The sequence below is a fragment of the Terrapene carolina genome, unplaced genomic scaffold, assembly GCF_002925995.2.
Source record: "Terrapene carolina triunguis isolate 2854851 unplaced genomic scaffold, T_m_triunguis-2.0 Scaffold66, whole genome shotgun sequence".
NCBI lineage: Eukaryota > Metazoa > Chordata > Testudines > Emydidae > Terrapene > Terrapene triunguis.
In genome coordinates, this window is record NW_020664417.1 from 91492272 (window position 1) to 91517136 (window position 24865).

General features: G+C 44.6%; 1 protein-coding gene across 1 annotated transcript in view; it reads right to left on the reverse strand.

The window, feature by feature from the left end:
- Positions 1–20473, reverse strand: part of EIF2AK3 (eukaryotic translation initiation factor 2 alpha kinase 3) — a 66977-nt gene extending 46504 nt beyond the window's left edge. Inside the window, exons 1-2 of the mRNA XM_026648112.2 lie at positions 20145–20473; positions 8429–8558 (exon numbers count right to left, since the gene is read on the reverse strand). Coding sequence (XP_026503897.1) covers positions 8429–8558; positions 20145–20401 — 387 coding nt within the window. The 5' untranslated portion in view covers positions 20402–20473. The remainder of the gene's footprint in view (positions 1–8428; positions 8559–20144) is intronic.
- Positions 20474–24865: the final 4392 nt, after the last annotated feature.

A 24865-nucleotide genomic window follows, 5' to 3' on the forward strand; every position in this document is an offset into this window, starting at 1 on the left:
AACATATTTGAAGACTTATCAGATCCCTCCTCAGTCTTTTCCAAGACCCAGGTTTTTTTTTAACCTTAACTCAAAGGTCAGGGCTTTTAAACTTTTTCATCATTCTTGTAGCTCTCCTCTGGACTCTATCCAATTTGTCCACATCTTTCCTAAGGTGTGGCACCTAGAATTGGACACTATATTCCAGATAGGACCCTACCAGTGCCAAGCAGAGTGGAACAATTACCTCCTATGTCTTACATACCACACTCCTGTTAATATACCCCAGAATGATAGCCTTCTTTGCAAGTGCATCGCCTTGTTGGCTCATATTCAATTTGTCAATCGTTATACACTCCGCCAGGTCCTTTTCTGCAGAACTACTGCTTAATCAATCAGTTATTCCCAATTTTGTAGCTGTGCATTTGATTTTTCCTTCCTCAAAATGTAGTACTTTGCACTTATCTTAAATTGAATTTCATCCATTGATTTCAGATCAATTCTCCAATTTGTCAAGGTCATTTTGAATTATAATCCTGTCCTCCAAAGTGCTTGCAACCCCTCCCAGCTTGGTTTCATCATCAAATTTTATAAGCACATGCTACACTCCATTATCCAAGTCATCAATGAAAATATTGAATGGTATCCTATCCAGACCTGACCCATGTGGGAACCTCTTCAAGTATGGTCTTTCAACCAGTTACACACCCATTTTACAGTAATGTCATCTAGACATGATTTCCCTAGTTTGTTTATGAGAATGTTACATGGGACTGTGTCAAAAGGCTTACTAAAAATCAATACATCACGTCTACTGCTTCCCCCCCCGCCCATCTACTAGACCAATAACCATGTCAAACAGGGAAATTAGGTTGGGTTACATTATTTAATCTTGATCTATCCATGTTGGCTATTCCTTATTACCCTATTATCCGCTAAGTCAGTGGTTTTAGACTGGAGAACGTGAGAAAAATCCTGTAATGGCGGACAATGCATTTTGTTTAGTAAGACTTGGCAATCTAATCATAGATCTATTATGACTATCTCAGATGGGGGTACGCAGTAGACTACATTATTTGGAAAGGGGTACTCAGCCTATAAAGTTTGAAAACCGCTGTTCTAGGTGCTTACACACTGTTTAATAATTTGTTGCAGTATCTTTTCAGGTATTAAATTCGATGTTTTAAGTTTAAGGATTTACACTGGGATGAAATTAAACTATTTATTAAGGCGATTTAGTTTTCCTTTGTCCAGAATACTTTAAAAAACCCAGACTTCCTCAGTCAGAGGGCAGCAGAACAATCTATTAGTTCCAGACTTTTGCACCAGGTACAAGGGTTAATAACTGCTCCTCTCCGTACTCTAACCTGACATAGTAAACATGAGAATCAGACAGGCAGAAGTCACATTTGAAAGTGATCTATCAAATGAGCAGAAAGAGCAGTTCCTTATTTTTAATACACACCAGTTTTATAAGATTCATATAATCCTTTCAAGGGCAGTTTCACACCTGACATTTCATGCAAGAAGTTTTAGGTTAATACAGTATATAGCTTGCCTAGCTATTGGCATGCATACTACTGCAAAGTGTAATACACATACGGTATTACCTTCTAGATTAAGCTACTCTTCTGAGACTTTTTTGATAGAAGATTAGAGAAAATGAAAAAAAAGAACCGTTAAAAGGTGATCAGAAAGTGTTTATTTAAAAGTAACAGTTTATTAGGAGATTACCTTCTTTGGGGGACAGAGCGAGGGAAAACTTCCAGAGTGAAATCTCAGCCCCATTAAAGTCAATGGAAGTTTTAACAACATCTTCATTGGGGCCAGGATTTTACCCCAGGAATTTTTAGAATCCAAAGTAATTGACTGAAAAGGAGAGGCTTATATTAATTTCAGTGGGAACTAGACCAGTCTTTAAGTCACTGGTGTCCTTAAATGTCTCGCTGTGTTACTTATTTGGGGTGGTTAGCACTAACTGCCATTCTCTGACAAACTAGAAATTAAAGTTTTTGTTTTTAAAAAATAAATGTTATGTACCACCTTTAAACCCTGAAAGTCCTATTTTGGAAGGTATATATCACATCCTTAAAGGTCTCTAAAAAGTAAAATGAAGAGTTTTACCTACCAAGACCCCATTAGGATTTTCTATTTCTTCAGCAGTTATTGACATTACTGATATTTTGAGGAGAGATTTATGATCCCCACTGTATTGTAGCTGTCAGTAAGTGTCCTTAATTACAGCAAAAGAAATACAAAAATGTAATCTATTTTGGCAGGTAAGCAAGAGAATAAAATTATTTTCAAGTAGGATATTTTGAAGTGCCCCATGGTATATTGAATTAATTTCTAGTTCTGGAGGGGAATTAAATGTTGGACCTTAAAAATCATAGCACCTATTTTCTAGCACAAACTTTGTGCTATTTTAGCTGCTAAAAATCATACCAGCACTGGTAAGGGGACAAGATACAAGTTGGTAAGTACGCCAATTTTTAAAGCCTGAGCATCTTAACTCATTAGTTGTTTTGTTGTAGAATACTGACTTCATGAAACTTCAGACGTTCCACAGATGCAATTAAAGTACAGCAGCCCTGTTGACAGCAGTCAGCACATACAGTTCATCTGGAGCAATAAAATTCAGATAGACAATTAATACTTTAGGTATCTGGCATTTGAAGTCAATTAGAACTGGTCACAATTTCAAGGTTAACTCCACCTTTGACCCCCCTTCCCCCCGTCCCCAACCTCCTACCACTCAGTCTTCCTTAAGGGTACCCATATCTCTCTGCCTCCAGATTGGGGGTTTAGGCTTCCAGTCCCTCTGCATATCACTGTGATTTCCCCAGCAGGGGTCCAGCACCTATGGTTAACCTGTCTCCAGGTGCTACAACAGCGTATACCAGTTACCAGCCAGCCTTCACATACCAAAATACATTTATTCTTAAGGTAAAAGCATTACAGAGAAAACAATATAAAACAAAATTTAAACACTAACCATACCAGGAGTCATGCATCAGTCTTACAGAGCCCTAGTAGGCCAAAAGTCTTTGCAACCCTTCCACGAGAGTTGGATGGCCCCTTTGGACAGAAGGTACTGTACATTTGATGGATCAGAAAGAAGGCCCCATGTCAATTCAAACCTAGCCTCTTTATGCCAGAAGTCCTCACTTTGTCTGTTGGTCTCTGGAAAACCCAGTTTGAACCAGTAAATGCAAACCTCCCTGGGAGTGATACCTCTCTGGAGGCGTTAACAACCTGAGTGATTCACCTTAAACACTCTCCACTGTTTTTAATTCCTGGAGAAGCTGTGGTGACCTTCCTGCCCAGAGTGCTTACAATCCCTGGCACACAGTGATTCATGCACCTTTCAAAAAGGTAATACAATATGGTCCCCAAAGATATTGCACGTGGCAGAAATATCTGTCATGCAACCAACCTACAACATCTGGATTTACAGGCAAAACAGGCTAAAGAATAAATATTAGTACATCACTTCTGCAAAGGGACATCTAGAAACAAAACATTTTACTGGATAGCAGTAAAAAAATGAGACAGAACCTGTCTTACTCATAAATAGAACAGATGTTTAGTGCTCTCTGAAATCTTCCTGCTCCTTCCACTCTGATCTGAAACGATTTACAATAAGAATCCCTCGTGCTTTTTTTAAAAAACACTTCTTTAGGATGTAGAGAGATCTAAAAAAGGTTGTTTCCTCTTTAAAAACAAGTTTGGTTCTGCTTTTTTTAAATCATAGAAATATCAAGAATATTAATGCTTGCGTTCCTTTATTTTGCTGAGAGACTTGAGGTATATCTCAGAGGATGCATATTGCTAGCTCTCACAGCTTAACTGGAGAGGCAGAGCTGAGTCTTTAACAAAGACTATCTTGCTCCAAAGTGTTCACCATTTAAATTAAACAGCAAAAACACAAACTAAAGTTCAAACAGTCTGAATAACAATGATTTACCCTCTTAGGCTATGTCCACCCTACATCACTTACACCAGTGCAGCTGTGCCGCTGTAGCACTTCTGGTGAAGATGCTCTAAGCCAATGGGAGAGAGCTCTCCTGTCAACTTAACTTCTCTTCCTCTGCAAGAGGCAGTAGCTATGTCGGCAGGAGAAGCTCTTCAACCAACATAGCACCATCTACAACTGGTGCGGAGGTCAGTATAACTTATGTCGCTCAGAGGCATGGATTATTCACCCCGAGCGACATAAGTTATACTGAAGTAATTTATAATGTAGACATAGACTTAGCTGCTCAACTTTCAATCCTGGACTCTTATGGTATCAAAATTGCATTAGTCATCTAGTTTGGAAAAGTATGACAGCTTGTGAAGCCCTGAACTCCTTGTGTAAAAACAAGGAGAATTTTTTTTCTGAAACCCTTTAAGCCTCTTTATTATAATGGTGTGACTGCACTACTACAGTTAAGGTAACGGCACAGCTTCTGCTTAAACCTTTGCTTAGTTGGATTCATATGAAATGTGGTGCGCCTCGGATGGTGCAGTATAGGGTTAGCGACTCAAATGTAGAGTCAGTTGAGCAAGGAACATGGAGATACAAGTCCTGAAAAACAGCCATTTTTTAAAAGGTTCGTGTGTGTGTGTGTGTGTGTGTGTGTGTGTGATATAGATATAGATAAGACTACTGATGTAATGCAAGTCAAAATGGTCTCAAGGTAGTGTATGGCACCCACTAAATCTTTGGGGGACCCAAACTGATAATGGTAAAGAAAACGTACATTTTTTACAGTGTGCATGCGTCAATACAGAAAAACAGCTAGAGGATTTCCATTCCCACCATTTTATACGCTTTAAATCTCAATTCTTGCGAATGTTCTAAAATCCAAACAGCTACTCGTATTACTTTGAAATTTGATGTGCCTCATGGGTGATCCAGATTTGGGGTCATTTGACCAAGGGAATCCCGAGTTACAGGACCTCCGATAAAATCAGTTTCCTTCTGCTGCCTTGTACTGTTACACTGAGAGATACTAATAATGGGATGACCTTGTTGAGACTGATGGCTGTGAACTCGCCCTTCAGTTGACCTACCCCAAGCTAAACCTAATCACAAGTCCCACCTAAGTTAAAAAAAGTTTTGACTGGGTGGCCTGAGATTGCAACAATTTGAGAGTCATGTGTGGCAATTTATTTGGGGGAAGGAAGAGATGTAATCAAACTCTTTGAGAGAAAAAATAGACATGTGAATGCTTCCTGAAAGGGGTCTGGGGCTGCAGAGAGGGGAATAAATGGGGATGGAGGGTAGAGGAGGAGAGAGAGGTTGGGGGGGTCAGGTGAGGAAGGCTTGGAGAAGTGGACCAGTAAGAAAGGGGAACTGGGGAGAATAAAGGGGCAGGACATCTTTCAGCCCCCCATTCTCCCCTCCCATGTGTACACCCAGATCTGGGAGGACTCTTGCCCCTCTAGGTTGGTCTAAGCCCCCCTCCCTGCCCTCTCATGATCTAGGGTATGGGGGGCCTTGCCCTTCTGGGTGGTGTCTGAGGCACTCTCACTGCTCCCATCTACAGGGGTTGGCTCCCCCACATATCCTCCTCATGAGAGCCAGGTTCTGAGACAGCTTGCCCTTTTGGGACGGTCTGAGACCCCACACTCCCTGCCTCCCATGTGAGGCAGGATCTGGGCAAGTCCTGCCTCTCTGGGTGGGTAGTTGAGAATGGGTATACTTCATGTATACCACAGTCTCCAAAGCACTCTGAGGGGGATGAGAACACCCCCTGAGATGAATGGAGCAGTTCACATGTCTCAGGGCTACTATTTCCAGTTGTATTTCTCCTTGGGGTGGTCTTATTAAGGGCTTGTCTGCACTTAGAATGCTGCAACACTTCAGTGAAGACACTACCTATGCCAACAGGAAGTCTTCTCCTGTCATCATAAGTAATCCAACTCCCAAAGAGACGGTAGCTAGGTCAACAGGAGAATTCTCCCAAACACTGTCTAAGCTGGGGGTTAGATTGGTTTAACTGCGTTGTTCAGAAATGTGGATTTTTCACTAATTTCCTAGCGTAGACCCAAGCCTCAGTTGAGAGGAGCCTTTTCCCTCCAGCGTATCTTTATCCTTCCTATTTAAAAGGATGATGCTTCTCAGGCCTTGGCTACACTGGCGCTGTACAGCGCTGCAACTTGCTGCGCTCAGGGGTGTGAAAACGCCACGCCCCCACCCCCCACCCCCCGAGCGCAGCGAGTACAGCGCTGTAAAGCGCCAGTGTAATCAGAGCCTGCAGCGCTGCAAGCTATTCCCCTCGGAGAGGTGGAGTACATACAGTGCTGCGAGAGCTGTCTCGCAGCGCTCGCGGCGCGACTACACTCGCACTCCACAGCGCTGCCACGGCAGCGCTGTGAAGTCCCGAGTGTAGCCAAGGCCTAAGTGTTCTAAAATCTGCACGCTTGCATGGATTTTCTTGAAATTTGCAATACCTCATGGTAGTGCAGAGTAGGGTTAACAGCCCAAACTTGAGTCAGAGTCAGGGTTCTGGAGATGTAAGCCCTGGGGGGGGGGGGGGCGGGGGGGGGGGTAATAGCCTTTTAGCAAAAAGCTTCTAAGAGTGGTGGCATTTGATTTTTTCCCCTTGCAGAGTTAGAGATGAAATTCTTGCTGTGGGTCAAAATGATCTAAATTAGTCAATGTTTACCCAAGGTAGCGCAGGGCACCTACTAAGTCTTTGGGGGACCCAAACTGTGAATGGTATTTAAGAACATATCCACATTGTGCAGATTGCAGTCTGGAAGGATTACAGTGCACATGCACCAAAACTGAAAAGCCCATTTTATCCTTGCCTGGGTAATTCAAGGAAATGTGCCAACGCTGTTGCCTTGGTGAATACTCTGCCACTATCATTTCTAGGCTGAACCTTTGTAAACCTGTGCAATAAAAATTGAATAACTCCTGTTGCTTGCTACAAGTTGTCTCTGTTATAACATGTTTTTATTTTATGGAGAGGTTTCTGTAAGCACAGCAGAATAGTCAGCAGCCAGTCTGACCAAAAAAAAAAAAAAGGGGGTTATACCAGATGGGGAGGAGCCGGAGAGAGGAATTTTGTGGGGGGGGGGAAGGAGTGATGGGTTGGGAAAATGAGGGTGGGTGGTAGGCAAGCCTTGAATTAGTAGTTTGAGAAAATCCTGTATTTTACTAGCTTCTGATAGAATGGTGGGGGAGGGTTGTGGGGGGCAAGTGGCTACTTCTTGATCTCATGGCAGATTACTGTGGTGTTTACAAAAAGAGACATACCACAGAGGTCTGGAACTGACAGCACAGGTACCTTAACCGCTGAGGGAAAAGATGTGTGAGTTTGCCAGGGTTACCAGTGTGTGGATTCTGGGCAAATCCTGGATCACAAGGTTGCAGAAGTTTGTGGGAGAGCAAGGAATATATCATGACATGGGGAATGCTGACTATGGACAGATTTGGCTCAGTATGCAAATTGCAGAACATGAAAAGTACAACTGCCTAAAGGACTACTAATATGTACCAACACCACACCCTTTCCTGTTCTAAAAGGAAATTCCATGGCAAGAAATTCCATTAATATAGAGTTAAGATTGGTTGGTGATATGTTGTCCCCTTGCAGAACACTGAGTTGAGCCAAACTCAAACTTCTGAAAACCGAGAAATGCACCATTCATGCTGTCTGTGCACCATTAACTCTGCTTTCTGTCAGCAATATCCCAATATGCCCCAATACCATACCTTTACTCTGCCAACACCAAGGTTCCTGAAACATAAGTTCTTCACCTCCTTCTATAACCCATTCACTCTCACCCACCAGATTCCATTTAACACTATTAAAGAACAAAAAGAAAACAAAAGATTGCCCACATCACGTTCCCTCTCCACTCTACAAGCAAAGCCTCAAAACGCAAATAGCACACACTCATACTGGCCCTGTTGGTATTAGATGTTGTCTACAAGGGGATAACATAGTACCAAGAAATCTTAACTGTGCATTACTATAGTTTTTTGCCACTGAAACAATATTAAAACAGCGAGAGATGATAAAAGCCCTTCCTTCCATCTGCAGGTCACCTTTAATGCTCCACTTTATTGCTAGGCCAGCCTGCTGACAGAATATGTTATGTAGCACGTGCACAAAAGATTACATGGTGTCAGAGAGAAAAAAAGGACTTCCTCGGCTGCTCCCCAACAGAAAAGGATACATCATTTGTTACAATGAGCAAAATTACCTTTTTCTTTTTAGGTAGATTCATGGGCCACTTTGAACTATACATAACTGCATACAATTCCTAATACCCTATAGATATCATAGCTATCAAGCCATACAATATATCTGAAGGGCTGTGTTTATACTAATTTTCTCCCTCCTTCAAAAATTCCCACTATCATCATGGTGGAGCTAAAAAAAAGTTTAGTGCAGACAAAGCCTAAGAAAAAACAAACAAAAATCAGGTAACAGATATAAAGTCTTACCTCTGGTTTACTGAGGCTGGATGACACAAGAGAACCAGATCCCACATCCAGATCCCACTGCTTTCTGCCACTATTCTCAGGGTCTAGAGCAGCAATTCTTCCATCCAAAGTGCTGATAATTACTAAGGACCTGCCAATCACAGAAACATTCAAAGTCAGAACTAAAGCTGCTATAGATATGCCTAACTATATTTTCTGACTTCAGATTACATTTTAAATAAACCATAGTGTTTACATTTTGCATTGTATCATTTAACTGGGCAGCTCTAGAACAGCTGTAAGTTTGTAGTTGGATCTCACAAACTTATTTTATATGTCATGAAGCAACTTCTAATAATTTCAAGAGGTCACTTGGAAGCAAAATAAGTTAGTCACTGTTAAGATTGGTGAAAACATAAATCAATCTTCCTATTTGAAGTTCATATGATTTGTGTACCCTAACCAGAAAAAAACAACAACCCTCATATGGTTTTCAAAAACAAAAAACCCACTAGGTCAGCATGCAAGGAATACTGCAGCACAGACTGAGTAAATCTGCAAAAAAACATGAGCGAAGCATGGAAACAAATTTGGATGTCAGGAAATGTCTTATAAGAAAGCAATTGTTACAAGACAACAACATAGAGCAAAAGCATTCATTAATTTGGAAATGAAGGATATGCCTACACAGCAAACGGGCAAGCCTGTTCTAGCTTGCCTAAATCCAACAATAGCTGTAAAGACGACACAGCACTGGTATCACTGCAAGAAATACAATTTAGCAGGTTTAAAACAAACAAAAGAAGGATTTCTTCACACAACGCACAGTCAACCTGTGGAACTCTTTGCCAGAGGATGTTGTGAAGGCCAAGATTATAACAGGGTTCAAAAAAAAACCTAGATAAATTCATGGAGGATAGGTCCATCAATGGCTATTAGCCAGGCTGGGCAGGGATGGTATCCCTAGCCTCTGTTTGCCAGAAGGTGGGAATGGGCAACAGGGGATGGATCACTTGATGATTACCTGTTCTGTTCACTCCCTCTGGGGCAGCTGGCATTGGCTACTGTTGGAAGGCAGGATACTGGGCTAGATGGACCTTTGGTCTGACCCAGTATGGCCGTTCTTATTTTCTTGGCCATTCTTATTTTCTTAGACACTGACCCTGGGTATGCACTCTGCTCACTAGCCCTCTCTGAAGTCCACATTGTGATGTACTTACTGCTACTGATACCAGTGTTATACTGATTCAAGATAGCTGGAATTTAAGCACTGGTCATAGATTCACAGCTTATCAACTACTCTGATCAACTAGTCTGACCTCCTGAATTAATTCCTTGTCTAGTGGCCAAAGCACTGACCTAGGACACTGGGAAATCTGGTTCAATTCTCTTCTTTGCTACAGAACTCCTGTATGACTTTTGGCTCACATTCTCAAATGTAGGCTAGGCAGTGCATAACTTCTGCTGTGTAGACATACCCTAAAGCTACGGCAGAATAAGGCAGCCTGCCTGCTTGTTAAGTGGTGTATCTAACTGACAACACATGATAGCAGTGGGTGGGCTGTTGGTTTCTAGAATATAAACTCTAAATGGCCTGGGACCTGCCAGCTGGAGAGGGTGTATCTGCATGAGATAGTACCACAGTTAAAATCAGAGGTAGTGTTTGGGCTACAATTTTTTTTTTTTTAAACTAAAAGGGAGAGGGCTGAAATCTGTTGACCTTTTGGACATGCTGAAAAGCTTGCCTATTTTCACAGGCTTTTGGGGAGTCGAGAGCATAGATAAAAGGGGTGTTTGTTGGGAAGATGCACTATTTTTCTTAGTTTTCTGGCTAGCTACTGTCAAAAGTGGATGTGAAAGGAGGCTTTTGGATTTACAGATATTTTCATTAATTGTATTTTTAGTGCTAGTCAAGACCACCTAAATTTGATGTCTTAACTGCAGTCCAAAAATGAAAATTCAGATTCCGATCAATTGACACCACACGATTTTAGAGTTCAGAGAGGAATATAATGCATTTTAAGGGATATGTCAGTATTCTTTTAAAAATTTCCCTAAAAAATATGAAGCATGATTCTAAAAGATGTACACAAGGGCAGTGTCTTATACAATACTGGTAAAACATCCACCACAGTAAGAGACCACGTGCAGTGTTGCAATTTTCAATTTAAACATATTCCACCACTGAAAAAACAAATCCTTGTAAAGAATTTATTACACTGTTATTAATAATCTGAACAGCGTGAAAAGTATATATATTACATACACACACAGAGACACACACACACACTCCCCTATTCCAACAAAATAGCACCACATTTTTCAAGTGTAATGTTCATTTTTTGAATCAAGAAATGTAGATTTTAATGTACTAGGAAAGGCATCAATTCTTTTGCCAAATATTTGAGTACTACAACTTCACTCAAAGTTACTAGCAGTTTTATAAGCTGAATATGATAATTACTGCTATAAAGATACAGGAATCACAAGCAGGCTAATAATGTAGTGCAGTGTATCTATACTCAAGCACTCTAATGCTCACACAATTGTATTTTATATTGCAGCTCTTAGTGTAACTGGGTTCTGCTAATGACTGTGCTTGTTCAAAACCCAAAAGCTCAAACACACTTAAAAATAAAACAAACACAAATGACTATTCAAAGTATCTATTTATATTAGGGCTGTCAAGTGATTAAAAATTTAATCACGATTAATTGTGCAATTAATTGCACTGTTAATATTTAATATTTTGGATGTTTTCTACATTTTCAAATATATTGATTTTAATTACAACACAATACAAAATGTACAGTGCACACTTTATTTTTTATTAAAAATATTTGCACTGTAAAATAACAAAAGAAATAGTATTTTTAATTCCCCTATTATAAGGACTGTAGTGCAATCTCTATTGTGAAAGTTGAACTATCATGAAAGTAGAATTATGTTTTTGAGTTAATCATGCAAGTTAATTGTGATTAATCAACAGCCCTAATTTAAATTTCACCTTGATCAAATCAACACCAAAGAAAGAAGATTAAACAATAATTGGCACCTAATCAGTGCCAAACACTGCCTTCCCATCTAAACCATTGCTTTTGCTAATCACTTCCCTTGCCCAACTTGCTTTGTCCCTATACAAGCAGCTTTTTATCTTTCTGCATTTTACATACATGCTCACGCTACCTTCCTCCCCAGATACAAACTTCAGCCTTCCCAAAATTATCTAGCTATGAAGCATTTTTTATCAGCTTAATTGGTTTCACATGTCTACCTATATCATGAACTCAAGCCTCTTCACTAGAAAGTAGTAACTATAGCTGAGAAGATGCACCATCATGTGTTTTCTGTTTAGTGTGTTAAAGGAGAGAATTCATTCATGCCTTCATTGAAAAAACAAAAAATACACTGCACCAGTTACCTATCCTTGTTTTAAAACTGTTTTTTTTTTACCACCTATTTGCTGCCCCAAAACTCTTTAGAATGCCATTATACATATTCAAAACGTTTCCCACTAAGTAGCTACAATATAGTGGACTTTACATCACAAGCGTCACCCACTAAGCAAATACTTCCTTCCAAACCATGATTACTTTGTTTGAACAGACCATAGTCACAAGACAAGACCAGCTCAGCCATATCCACGTCTTACAGCTAGCTACGCTTAGAGCTGGAATCAAAGGACTGGCTACAGGAGAAGTGACTGTTACAGGCCTTGGCTACACTTGCGAGTTGCAGCGCTGTAAAGCCGCCCCCAGCGCTGTAACTCACTCCCCGTCCACACTGGCAAGGCATTTGCAGCGCTGCATCTCCGTGGTTGCAACGCTGCATGTACTCCACCTCTCTGAGAGGAATAGCGAGTGCAGCGCTGCCGCTGCAGCGCTGCGGCGCCAGTGTGGCCGCCCAATGCACTGTGAATGGCCTCCAGAATTATTCGGTAGTATCCCACAATGCCTGTTCTAGCTACTCTGGTCATCAGTTCAAACTCTACTGCCCTGGCCTCAGGTAACCAACCATGTGACCGACCCTTTACATTCCCTGGGAATTTTAAAAATCCCCTTCCTGTTTGCTCAGCCCGGCGTGGCGTGGAGTGCTATCAGCGAATCTTTCCAGGTAACCAAGCCTCCACGCGCCAAGCGAGCCCCAGCATGGAGCAATGGCGAGTTGCTGGACCTCATCAGTGTTTGGGGGGAGGAAGCTGTACAGTCCCAGCTGGGCTCCAGCCGTAGGAATTACGATACCTTCGGGAAGGTATCAAAGGACATGATGGAAAGGGGCCATGACCGGGACCCCCTGCAGTGCAGGATTAAAGTGAAGGAGCTGCGGAGTGCCTACCACAAAGCCCGCGACGCAAACGGCCGCTCGGGTGCTCCCCCCGCGACCTGCCGATTCTACAAAGAGCTGGATGCGATACTTGGGGTTAACCCTACCTCTACTCCGAGCACCACCATGGACACTTCAGAGCCGGTGGGGGAGGGGAGGGGGGAGGAGGAGGAGGAGGAGGAAAACGGGAGTGATGGTGGTGGGCCTGATGGAGACACCCCGGAATCCCTGGAGCCAGGAGCTCTTCTCGAGCCAGGAGGAAGGTAGCCAGTCGCCGCGGCCGGTACTTGGTGGAGGACAAACGGAAGAGCAGGTTCCCGGTAAGCAGGTTTTTTTTTCGGGAAGGAATTTTTTCGGTGCGGGCTCTTTGGGAGAGGAGGGTTAGGCATGCATGCCTAGATGCGGAATAGTGCATTGATGTGGTTTATCACATCGCGGTAATTGGCCTCGGTAATCTCCTTGAATGTCTCATCCAGAACGTGTGCAATGCGTTTGCGCAGGTTTATCGGGAGAGCCGCCGTGGTCCTTGTCCCAGCCAGGCTAACGTGTCCGCGCCACTGTGCCACGAGGGTCGGGGGGACCATTGCTGCACACAGGCAAGCTGCATATAGGCCAGGGCGGAAGCCGCATTGCAGTAGAATACCCTCCCTTGCTTCCCAGGTCACCCTCAGCAGCGAGATATTGTCCAGGACGAACTCCTGTGGAAAATGTTGGGACAGTGTTCAGTGTAGGTGCCCCCTGAAGCTGTTGGCTCTCCCCAAGGCACAGAAACCCAGAGGACAGTGCAGCCCTGAAACAATCAGTCCCCCTTACTCACCATTGTGAGGCTCCCGTGGGATGTGTTCGCTCTGTTTCGGACGGGAAAATTATGCTATTGTGCAGACCCTGTGTGTTTTCTACTCCTTAAGTGCAGGGGGGATCATTACTCTGTCTGGTATGAACAATGCTGCCTCTGTTAAATGTTGCATTTTGCCTATACAGCTGCATCAACCTTGAGACCTCAGCCGTCCCTCTTATCGCCTGCTCAGAGACTGCAAAGACTCAGGAAGAGACCGTGAAAAAGCAAAGAAGACATGCTGCAAGAAGTGATGCGGCAATCTATTAAAGAGAATGAGAAAGCACAGGACTGGAGGGAGAGAGAAAGCAGGATCCGCCAGGAAAATGCAGCGCACCGGCGGCAAAGCATCACGCACCAGCAGCAAAGCACTGATAGGCTCATAAGCATCCTGGAGCGCCAAGCAGATGCTATCCAGGAGCTGGTAGCCATGCAGAAAGAGGAGCAGTACCGCAAATGCAAACGCCACCTCCCCCCCACAGCCCTTGTCCCAAAACTCTTTCCATTGTGCCCCACTGTCACCTCCAACCCACTTTCCCCAACTTCCGTGTTCTTCACGCCACCCGCTGCCTCCAACACCAGTATCTTCACCACCCAGCCCTGAAAACCACGACCCTTACCCTCTGCACTCAACCCCCATCACCATGCAGTATAGCTATCCTGAAGTGCAGCACTCACTGCACAGCACACCAGACAGGACATATGCGAATCTGTGATTGTACTGTTCCCCACTCCACCCCCTTGTTTCTTTTCAATAAATGGATTCTTTGGCTTTGAAAACATTCTTTATTATTGCATAAAGTAAAAGACTCCTTAGCCCAGGAACTAAACAGGCACTGCAAGTCTGCTTGTCTGCTAAGCAGACACTGATTCCTAAAGATTGGAACTACTGCACTTCACTCCTGTGCAGGGCACCAGATATCACTGCTGGTTTTCAGCCTCAAATTGCTCCCTCAAGGCATCCCTAATCCTTGCAGCCCCGCGCTGGGCCCCTGTAATAGCCCTGCTCTCTGGCTGTGCAAATTCAGCCTCCAGGTGTTGAACCTCGGAGGTCCATGCCTGAGTGAAGCTTTCACCCTTCCCTTCACAAATATTATGGAGGGCACAGCACGCAGATATAACCGCGGGGATGCTGTTTTCAGCCAAGTCCAGCTTCCCATACAGAGATCGCCAGCGGCCCTTTAAACGGCCAAAGGCACACTCCACAGTCATTCGGCACCGGCTCAGCCTGTAGTTGAACCGTTCCTTGCTGCTGTCAAGTCTCCCTGTGTAGGGTTTCATGAGCCACGGCATTAACGGGTAAGCGGGATCTCCAAGGATCACAATGGGCATTTCAACTTCCCCTACCATGATCTTCCGCTCTGGGAAAAAAGTCCCAGCCTGCATCTTCCTGAACAGCCAAGTGTTCCGAAAGATGCGTGCGTCATGCACCTTTCCGGGCCAGCCTGTGTTAATGTCAATGAAACGCCCACGGTGATCCACAAGCGCCTGGAGAACCATAGAGAAATACCCCTTCCGATTAACGTACTCGGATCCTAGGTGGGGTGGTGCCAGAATAGGAATGTGCGTCCCATCTATCGCCCCTCCACAGTTAGGGAACCCCATTTGTGCAAAGCCATCCACTATTTCCTCCATGTTACCCAGAGTCACGGTTCTTCTGAGTAGGATGCGATTAATGGCCTTGCAAACTTGCATCAACACGATTCCAACGGTCGACTTTCCCACTCCAAACTGGTTTGCGACCGACTGGTAGCTGTCTGGAGTTGCCAGCTTCCAGATTGCAATAGCCATCCGCTTCTCCACTGGCAAGGCAGCTCTCAATCTCGTGTCCTTGAGCCGCAGGGTGGGGGCGAGCTCCTCACACAGTCCCATGAAAGTGGCTTTTCTCATCCGAAAGTTCTGCAGCCACTGCTCGTCATCCCAGACTTCCATGACAATGTGATCCCACCACTCGGTGCTTGTTTCCCGAGCCCAAAAGCGGCGTTCCACGGTGCTGAGCATGTCCGTGAATGCCACAAGCAATTTCGTGTCGTACGCGTTACGCGGCTCGATAGCATCGTCGGACTCCTCACCCTCACTCTCACTGTCACTTTGGATCTTAAGGAATAGTTCGACAGCCAAACGTGACATGCTGGCGAGACTCGTCAGCATACGCCTCAGCAGTTCGGACTCCATTTCCCGCAGACAGACCGCGCTGCACTCTGAAACCGTTGAAAGATGGCGCCAAAGGTGGACGGAAACAAAGGGATTTCTGGGATGCGAAGCGATGCATCACGGGGCATTGGCACAGGACCCAGAATCCCCCGCACCCACGCCCCCTTCCCACAACCCACGGCGCCAGAATGGGAAAAGGTGCTCTGTGGGATAGCTGCCCATAATGCACCGCTCCCAACAGCGCTGCAATTGCCGCAAATGTGGCCACGACAGTGCGCTGGGCAGCTGTCAGTGTGGACAGAGTGCAGCGCTTTCCCTACTCAGCTGCACGAAGTCAGGTTTAACTCACAGCGCTGTACATCGGCAAGTGTAGCCAAGGCCACAGTCTAGTACAGGGGTAGTCAATAGTTATACCATGGGCCAAATTCAGACCGCCAGACACTTTTGAACGGACCGAAAAATCTTTATGTCCTTATTATTGTCATTTTTTCTGAAATCTGGACCTTGACTATACCTTGACCAAGAAATTTGGACCTTGACAAAAATAACTGATTACCCCTTGTAGTCTTTGGGGGATTGTTTCACTTTGAACTAAAATGCTGCACACCACATTCACAGACTTGTAATTATTTGAGATACTTCTGGTCCAAATCTTTAGCTTGCTATCAAACAGTATTCCTGGGACTTTATAGATTTTAAATTCAAAACCAGTAGGATATTTTCTTACTTCTGATATTAAGATTAGTTTAAAATATTTGAAATGATAAATTTAATGTGTTACACAATCTTACTATATTTTGCCCACCCTTTGTTGGTTGTCAGGTTGAAGTGACACTGTCAACTTAACATCTAATCAGTTTTTGAAAAGGTTTCAGGTACTACACACCTGCCCTAAGAACTCATCATTTTTTGTAGTTTCTTAATCAAATATTTTTAAAACACAAAAATGTTTCTCTCCTTTTTCTGTGTGAAAGACCCAAACAGAGTAAACTGACTATACACAGGAAACAGTGAAACTGATTATAAATAAAGTGCTGACAACTTCATAAAGTAAACTGAAAAAAAATGAAAGTTTTCCTCTAACCTTTCTAGTAAACTTAGTGTTACCAATAGCATTAGGTTTAAAAATCACATGTGTCAGAATGTTTTAAGAACACTAGTTGCTTTTCTCAAGAGGATTTATAAACGGGGTAGATTACTTGGTTTTTCAGAGTTTCTCTGAAAATTTTATTTAGTCACACTTATAATTGGTATTACATCAGATTCTTAAAGCAACGATCACACTTAAAAGTAGAACATGCTTAGTGAAAAGCAGAATTGTTAAGGAATAAGATGACTATATTTAACTATCTCTCTTCTCAAGTCTTGTGTTGATGGAAGATGCTTCAAATAAAACTGTTACTCAGTTACATGAGCAGACTTGAGAGGATTTGGGTATTCTGTACGCATAACACAGTCATCTGATCGACTATGTTAAATGAATGGAGGATCCACTGTGACTGCATTCTTCCTTTAGTTTGTATTTTTGTTAAGTCTGAGAACTTTTGAAATAAATGTGTTCTAGAAACATCAGACCCTATCACTTGCAACATCAGCAGCACAAAGTGACACATCAATACCACCTTCCATCTGCTTGATACAGTCGAGTACCCTAAAAAACAACTAAGGACTGCACTTATGAGAAATATTATACAAGTACATTTGAAATTTAATAAACTATGTCCATATGTTTCTCATAATTTTAAACTCTTTCCATCCAGCTGTTTGTAATAATCCGTTTGGAATTACTAACTTTCTGTCCTTCATTCACAGATACTGGTATGATACTTAAGTGCTGCTAGCATTGATTTCGCCTTTTAAATAAATACAGAAAAATCCACAGATAGATTTTTCACACAGATAAAAAAGCTGGTCAAATCTGGAGCCCAATGCTGCTAGAGGTGTCTATTTATGGAAAGAGTGCACTACATCTACCACCACTGTATCAGGTAACCCCATTACAACTCTATTCCATTAGCAAAATTAGTAGGACCTCACCTGCCCAGTTACAGAAACTGGATTAAGGTTCTGACTACAACACAATATAGACCCATGCAAAGGGACATGTAACCAGGACAGGGAACAACTGCATTGTCACTGGGTCCACAGCAGTTGTATTTGCAGTACAGACAAGCTTCAATGTTTTTGTTTAAGGAAACTCAAAACAAAAACAACCAATCTCTACACTGAACAGTCAGGTCAGTCCAACACTTGAGAATTAGCATCCCTTCTACTGTTCTTTAAACAAATAAATCAAGCCATATTTGGAACTACTAAGAGTATCTTCTCAGGCACAATATATAAAAGATACTGCAAGCTGACTTTAGAATACAAAGTCAGCAAACAGCGAAGTGCTCCTCCAATTTTATAACCTATAAACCTAAACATCTATGTATAACAACATTTTTCAGCACTGAACTTTACAATTTAATAACCCTCCAAATATTTCTGTATCTTGGGAGGAAAGGAAAACCCCCTCACAAGCTACAATATAGGATGCTTATTGTATTGATTTAACAGTTACTGCAACAACAATTTATTTTAGCAATTAATTGCCCAAGTACAGCTACCCTCAGCAGTGCCATACTATATTCTATTGCTCAAGAGCAACTGAACAAGTGTGAATCCAGATAAGAGTCTGCATCTTTCAAGTACAGGCAACTAACACAAAGAATTAACATTTATGGTAGTCCCTCACTCCTACTACAGCTACATAGCAATTCTACCTGTCATCCAGCAATAGCCTATTCTACCGCACTCATCAGAGAATGGCTGCCTTTAGTCTTCAGCTTCAAATTATTAGGTTGAATATTTTATACAGACAGATCATCCAAGATTTCTTCTGGTAGTTCAGTGTAAAATGTATTTTGCAAATTTTAAATTGAAGAACAGAAGGCTCCTTTTTCCCCTGGCCAGAATGAGAAGTACAGCAAGCCAGGTTATAATTTTTAATGAGCAAATGCACAGAAGAATGACTCTTCACTGTTTGAGAGGGAGGAAAATCTTTAACTGGCACAGGATGTGGGTTAACCAGACAGTTACTTGTAGAAACTGAATTATTCTCGAGTCTATGAACTCAAGGCTTCAAATCTCTCATTTCAAAACAAAGTCTGGAAGTGTACTTTGCTTCATTAGCAGAAAAAAAAGTGATACTTGATCATATTGTTCCCCTTTAGCTCCTGCAATGACATAATTCCTGATCCTTCTTCACCGAGATCAGAAACATACTGGAGACTGCTCAGTGTTACTTTTGCATTTTAATCACCTCTTTATTAGAATCATCTGTTCACCAATTATTTTTATTCAAGTTTGCCCTGATAAATTGTAGAAAGGGGGGAAACAAACCAGTGTAAAAGGTAGTGTGTCTTTCATCTTTTTCTCTGTTCTAGCGCACACCAAAATATATTATTACACTTGACAGGAATAGACAAATTAAGCTCTAATTAGAATCCTTCTTTTCTTCTCCAGTATATAGCAGGATGACAGAAAGGTACATAACACACTTTAACAACCTATTATATGCAGGTGTTTGGGAGAGGACATAGGATACAGAAAGACTTAGTAAACTACAGATCCAGAAGCCCAGACACTTTAAACAAGGCACAAGAAGGAACTACTTCCCAGTAATAAACTAGGGAAGGAGCCAGACCCACACCTATCACTTTCCTACCCGCAATGACAAGCCAGAGCGGACAAACAAGGGGGACTACTCCTATCATGTGATGAAAGGAAGGTTAGGGCAACACCACCCTTTTCCCCTACAGGGCGTAAGGGGAGAGAACACTAAACCTACTTGTGGGTTCTACCAAGAAACTTCCCCGCAGCACCATGTCTGCACCCCCACAGTCCCCCTCCCTCCTAGTCCCCCTTCCTCCCTGCACCCCCACTCGCTGCACCCCCTCCTTGTCCCCATCCTCCCTGCACCCCCTCCTAGTCCCCCTTCCTCCCTGCACCCCCTTCCTCCATGTACCCACATCCTCCCTGCACCCCCTCCTAGTCCCCCATCCTCCCTGAACCCCCTTCCTCCCTGCACCCCCTCATTGTCCCCCTTCCTCCCTGCACCCCCACTCGCTGCACCCCCTTCTTGTCCCCATCCTCCCTGCACCCTCTCCTTGTCCCCCTTCCTCCATGTACCCACATCCTCCCTGCACCCCCTCCTAGTCCCCCATCCTCCCTGCATCCCCTTCCTCCTTGCACCCCCTCATTGTCCCCCATCCTCCATGCACCCCCACTTCCTGCATCCCCCTCCTGTAGTCCTTTCCCCTGCCACCCACCTCTCCCGTAGCCCCCTCCACCACCCGCCCCATCCTTTTCTGCTCTGCGTCCCCTCCACCTCTCCAGCCCCCATGTAGCCCCCTCGGTGCCCCTGCCCCGCCACCCCCTCACCTGCCGCCGGGCCGGGTCTCCTCCTCCTCCTCTTCGGGCTCCTGCTCCCCGGGCCCCGCAGCCGCCACCCCGGCCTCATCGTCCTCCACGATCACGTCGGGCCCAGCGGGGAGAGCGGCGGGAGCCGCGGCCGCCCCGAGCCCGAACCCGACCTCGCCTCCGCGGGCATCGCCGCGAGCCGGCTCGGGGGCCGCCGCCCCCAGCAGCACCAGCACAGCCAGGGCAGCCAGAGCGCTCCGGCACCGCGGCGCCCGCATGGAGCGGCCCCCTCAGCCCGGCCCCGCCGCGCCCCGCCGGCCGCTAGGACATGAACACTCGCTCCCGCCACCAGGAGAACGGGGCTCCACCGCGCCGCAACCAACCCTGCTCACCCCGCCCCCTCCCACCTGCCCGCGGCCACGTACCGGCGTCCTGCGTACAACCGCCCTTGCTGCTTTCCACCCTATTAGAGGAAGGAAGCCCATTTGACAAACCTGGTGTCATTCGAACCAGTACCTATTTCTGATTGGTCTATTGGGCTCGACTGGGGCGGGTACAGTGACGATATTTGTCAACACACCTGCTGACCAATGAGATGTATACGTAGTCCCGCCTCCTAAATCAGACTGGCCAATGGAAAGAAGTCACTTCCTTCCCTTCTCTGTGATTGGTTATCCCGCCTTCAAACCTGTTCCTGATTGGATAATTCGGAGGCGTCGGCTGTAGCGCGACGATTGGGGTCCGCTATCTCCGCCTCTTCCTGATTGGGCAACGCTAGTGTTTCATACGTGGCCGATTCTGAGTGTCGAAAGGGGCTGTCTCAATGGAGGCAACTGGGGCAAACCAAGCGGATGGGAAAATAGGGGGGCGTCTTAAAGGGACCAGGGCGAAATGGACTCGCCCGCTCTCAGTGGGCGGGGGAGCTGCAGAGACACAGTCAGGGCGGCGCTTGAACAGGGCTACGTGACCCACGTTCTCCTGATTCTGCCAGGAGGCCCTAAAGGATCATGGGATACGGGTGACACCTAGGCAGATTATCCAGGTATATGGTCTAGAGAGGGGGAGCTGCTGCTTCTGTTCCCCCTGCTTCTTGACACCACCCCGGGGACGGTCCGGGACATGGAGAGGCAGCAAATTCATAACTGAGACAGGGAATTACTGTTTTCACCCACCGTGCAATTAGGCTGTGGAACTCACTGCCACAGGAAACCAAGAACTGAGCAAGATTCAAAAAGGGATCTGGTGTTTATCTAGATAAGAAGAATATACAGATTTATCATAATTAATGATAAAATAATGTAGTGGCTAGGATCTTAAACGTCATGCTTTGCAGCTTCGACCAATTATTAGAGAGTAGGATGAGCATTCTGTGGTGGGCAGATTACCCTACCTCTGCCTGCTCTAGCATTTTTACACCTTCCTTCTTCTGGTCACTGTCAGAGACATGATACTTGCCTACATGGACCTCAGATTTGATCCAGTATGTTGATTTGTACGTTCAACAGTGAGGGACCACAACACATGGCACCATGACAGCATGGTCCCTCAGCCTGATAATACAGGGTATTGCTGTGACGGCACTGGCCACGGCCATAACATTGAGACATAGCATCAGTGCAGGATGTCATGGCACTGTGACAGCACAAGGCATCACCTTGACTGTGTGGGGAATTGCTGTGACACAGGGCCTTGCAGCACTCCCACAAGAGCATCAGTTTGATGGATGCTGGCCTCACAATGCTCTGTGTGGAAGGAGTCTTTATTTCTTACCTGTCTGTACTGCGCCGTACACACATCATATTATATACAAATAGTTAGAATGCTGTATAAGAGCTATTATTATAATTATTTATTAACGTGCTGTGAAGTTTAGTTTTTGTCAACATGTTGCACCCTGGCGTGATGCCTTTTAGAGTAGCAATATGTAGCATGATGTCATTCAGTTGCATTGTCACACTGTGATGGCTGTTGGATGCATTGTTGTAGTGGAATGACATTTAGCTGCATTGTCAGCACATTATCTCCTGACATGATGATTAGACAGATTTTCATGGTATGATGTCATTGCATTGCCTTGCAGCATGACGGCATTCGGACATATCAAAGTTATCTGAAAACTTTTAGACACATCCGCACTGCATTGTATCTTGGCATCCTTATATTTAGGCCTTGTCTATACTACAGAGTTTTCTTGACAAAGCAGTGGAGGGATACACATTATAATGCGACTTTTGCTGACAAAACACTCCTGTTTTGTTGACAAAATAAAACCACCTCGATGAGAGGCGTAGAGCTTTTTGCTCAAAGTTTTATCGACAAAGTGTCAGTGTAGACACTGTGCTTGGTTTTGTCACTGTAAATGGCCTCCAGGAGGTGTCCCATAATGCCCATCCTGACCGCTCTGATCAGCAGTTCCAACTCTGCTGCCCTGCAGCCAGGTAACCAAGCATGTACCCCTCCCCTTTAAAGACCTGGGAATTTTTGAAATTCCACTTCCTGTTTGCTCAGCATGGAGAGCTCACATTGCATCTTGATCCTGGTGGCTCCACACAGCAAATGCTCTCCCCCTTGAACCACTGTGGAGCTGTTGGGTATATGGGAAGAGGAGGCTGTCCAGTCCTAGCTGCACTCCAGCCACAGAACTTTGATTCCTATGGGCAGATTTCTCGTGGCTTGTGTGAAAAGGGCTAGGAACAGGACACGGTGCAGTGCTGAGCGAAAATAAAGGAGCTGAGGCAGGCATACCAGAAGACAAGGGAGGCAAACCGTCACTCTAGTGCTGCACCGAAGACCTGTTGCTTCTACAAGGAGCTGGACGCTATCCTTGGCAGCGATTCCACCTCTACCGCCAAGAGATCCATGGATACTTCTGCGGGGCTGGAGGTGGCAGAAAGTTGACCTAACCCCGAGGACGAAGTCATGGACGAGGAGGTGGAATTGGACGTGGACGAAGTCGTGGACGAGGAGGCAGATGTTATGGAGCCCACGGCAGGGGTGGCAAGTCAGGAACACTTCTCTACTCTAGAGGTGTCTAGCTAGTCCCAGCAGTACATCTCCGGTGAACAAGAAGCAGGAGAGGAGACCCTTGGTAAGTGATGTTTTTGAGTTGATGCTGCTTGGTTCTATGACATCCAGCTTTCTTTACCTTTGTGTACTGTAGAAGTGGGTGAAGGACAGAAATGTGCAAGACTAGCTGTGTTTGAGTGTGCTACAAATTCCCCTGTGCAGTTAAGCAGTGCAGCAGAACAGTATGTTGATGCACACCAAGATTTCATGGGAATCCTCCAGAGAGATCTCTAGGAAACTTTCCTGGAGGTACTCGCCAATCCTCTGCCAAAGGTTCCTTGGCAGAGCTGCTTTGTTCCTTCCCCCATTGAATGAAACTTTCTTGCACCACTTAGAAATCACTTGCGCAGGGACCAAAGCACTTACAGGCAAGTAACATATGGACCAGGTCTGAAGTCACACGCGTGCAGTAGATGCACCCTTACATCCTGGTTTATCCTCAGTAGTGAGATATCTGATTCAATGATCCACACCTGTGGAAAATGAATGGCAGAATTTACAATATTGTCCCTAGTTGCCTGCACCGATACCCATGAATCATCACCATCCCTCTTTACCTCAGCTTGAGTGCCCTCCACCCAGCTAGGCCAAACTCACCATATTTAGGGTGTTCACCGAGATGTGTGTTTGCCAAGGGTCAGTGAGAAAGTGTTTGGTATGTTACAAGAGGTGTATTTTACTGTAATGATTCAATGCTGCGCATGAACTAACAAGCATGTGTCTGTGTATTGTTTCTTGTGCCTCTGTACATGTGGCCTTCAGGGGAACCTCCTACACACTGGTGGAGCACCTCCACCAGATAAGAGAGTGACCAAGGTGGACATGTTCCAGGAGGTGCTGCAATCCTCTGGTGCAGAAAAAAGAGAGCGCAGGGAGTGAAGAGAAATGGAAAGGCAAGACAGAAAAGAAAATCAGGAGATCATTCAAAAGGCCCATGAGCGGATGATAAGAGTAATGGAGGAGCAAACAGAGATGCTGAAATCCCTAATCACGCAACATTCAGAAAAGATGCATGCTTGCCCCCACCCCTGCAGCTGATACAGAACTGTTTTCCATGCCCTCCCCAAACTCCTTCCACACATTCCTTTCAACTTTTCAGAACATCTTGGTATCCCATTCACTGCACCCCTTTGGACAGTTTCCAAAATGATAGCTGGACTTATGCACGGGTATGAGAACCTGCCCTTTACTGCTACCTCCCTTCCCACCAAGATTGTTGTGTGTGTTAATTGGTGCTTAATAAAAACAAATCTCTGAAAGATAACGAATCTTTATTTGTGCCCTACAAATTGTGATTGCAGCTGGTAGTAAAACATATACATGCAGTTTAATCATTTGCTTACTGAAATCCCACTCAGGAATCATCACAAGTGTTAACAAACAGAATTGAATTTAAAGAAGCACAGCAGATTGCTATATAGAAATACAGATCACTGGTTCTCATTCTCATTCTCAAAATGTTGTCTCAAAGCCTCCCTGATTTGAATTGCCCTCCATTGTGCCCTTCTAATAGTCCTGGTATCAGGCTGCTCAAAATCAGCAGCCATGTGATCTGCCTCAGCACTTCACCCCTGGGCAACTTTTTGCCCTTAGCCTCACAAAGATTATGGAGTGTGCAGCAGGCGGCTATGACCATTGGAATGTTTTCCTCACTTAGATCTAACTTGCCATAAAGG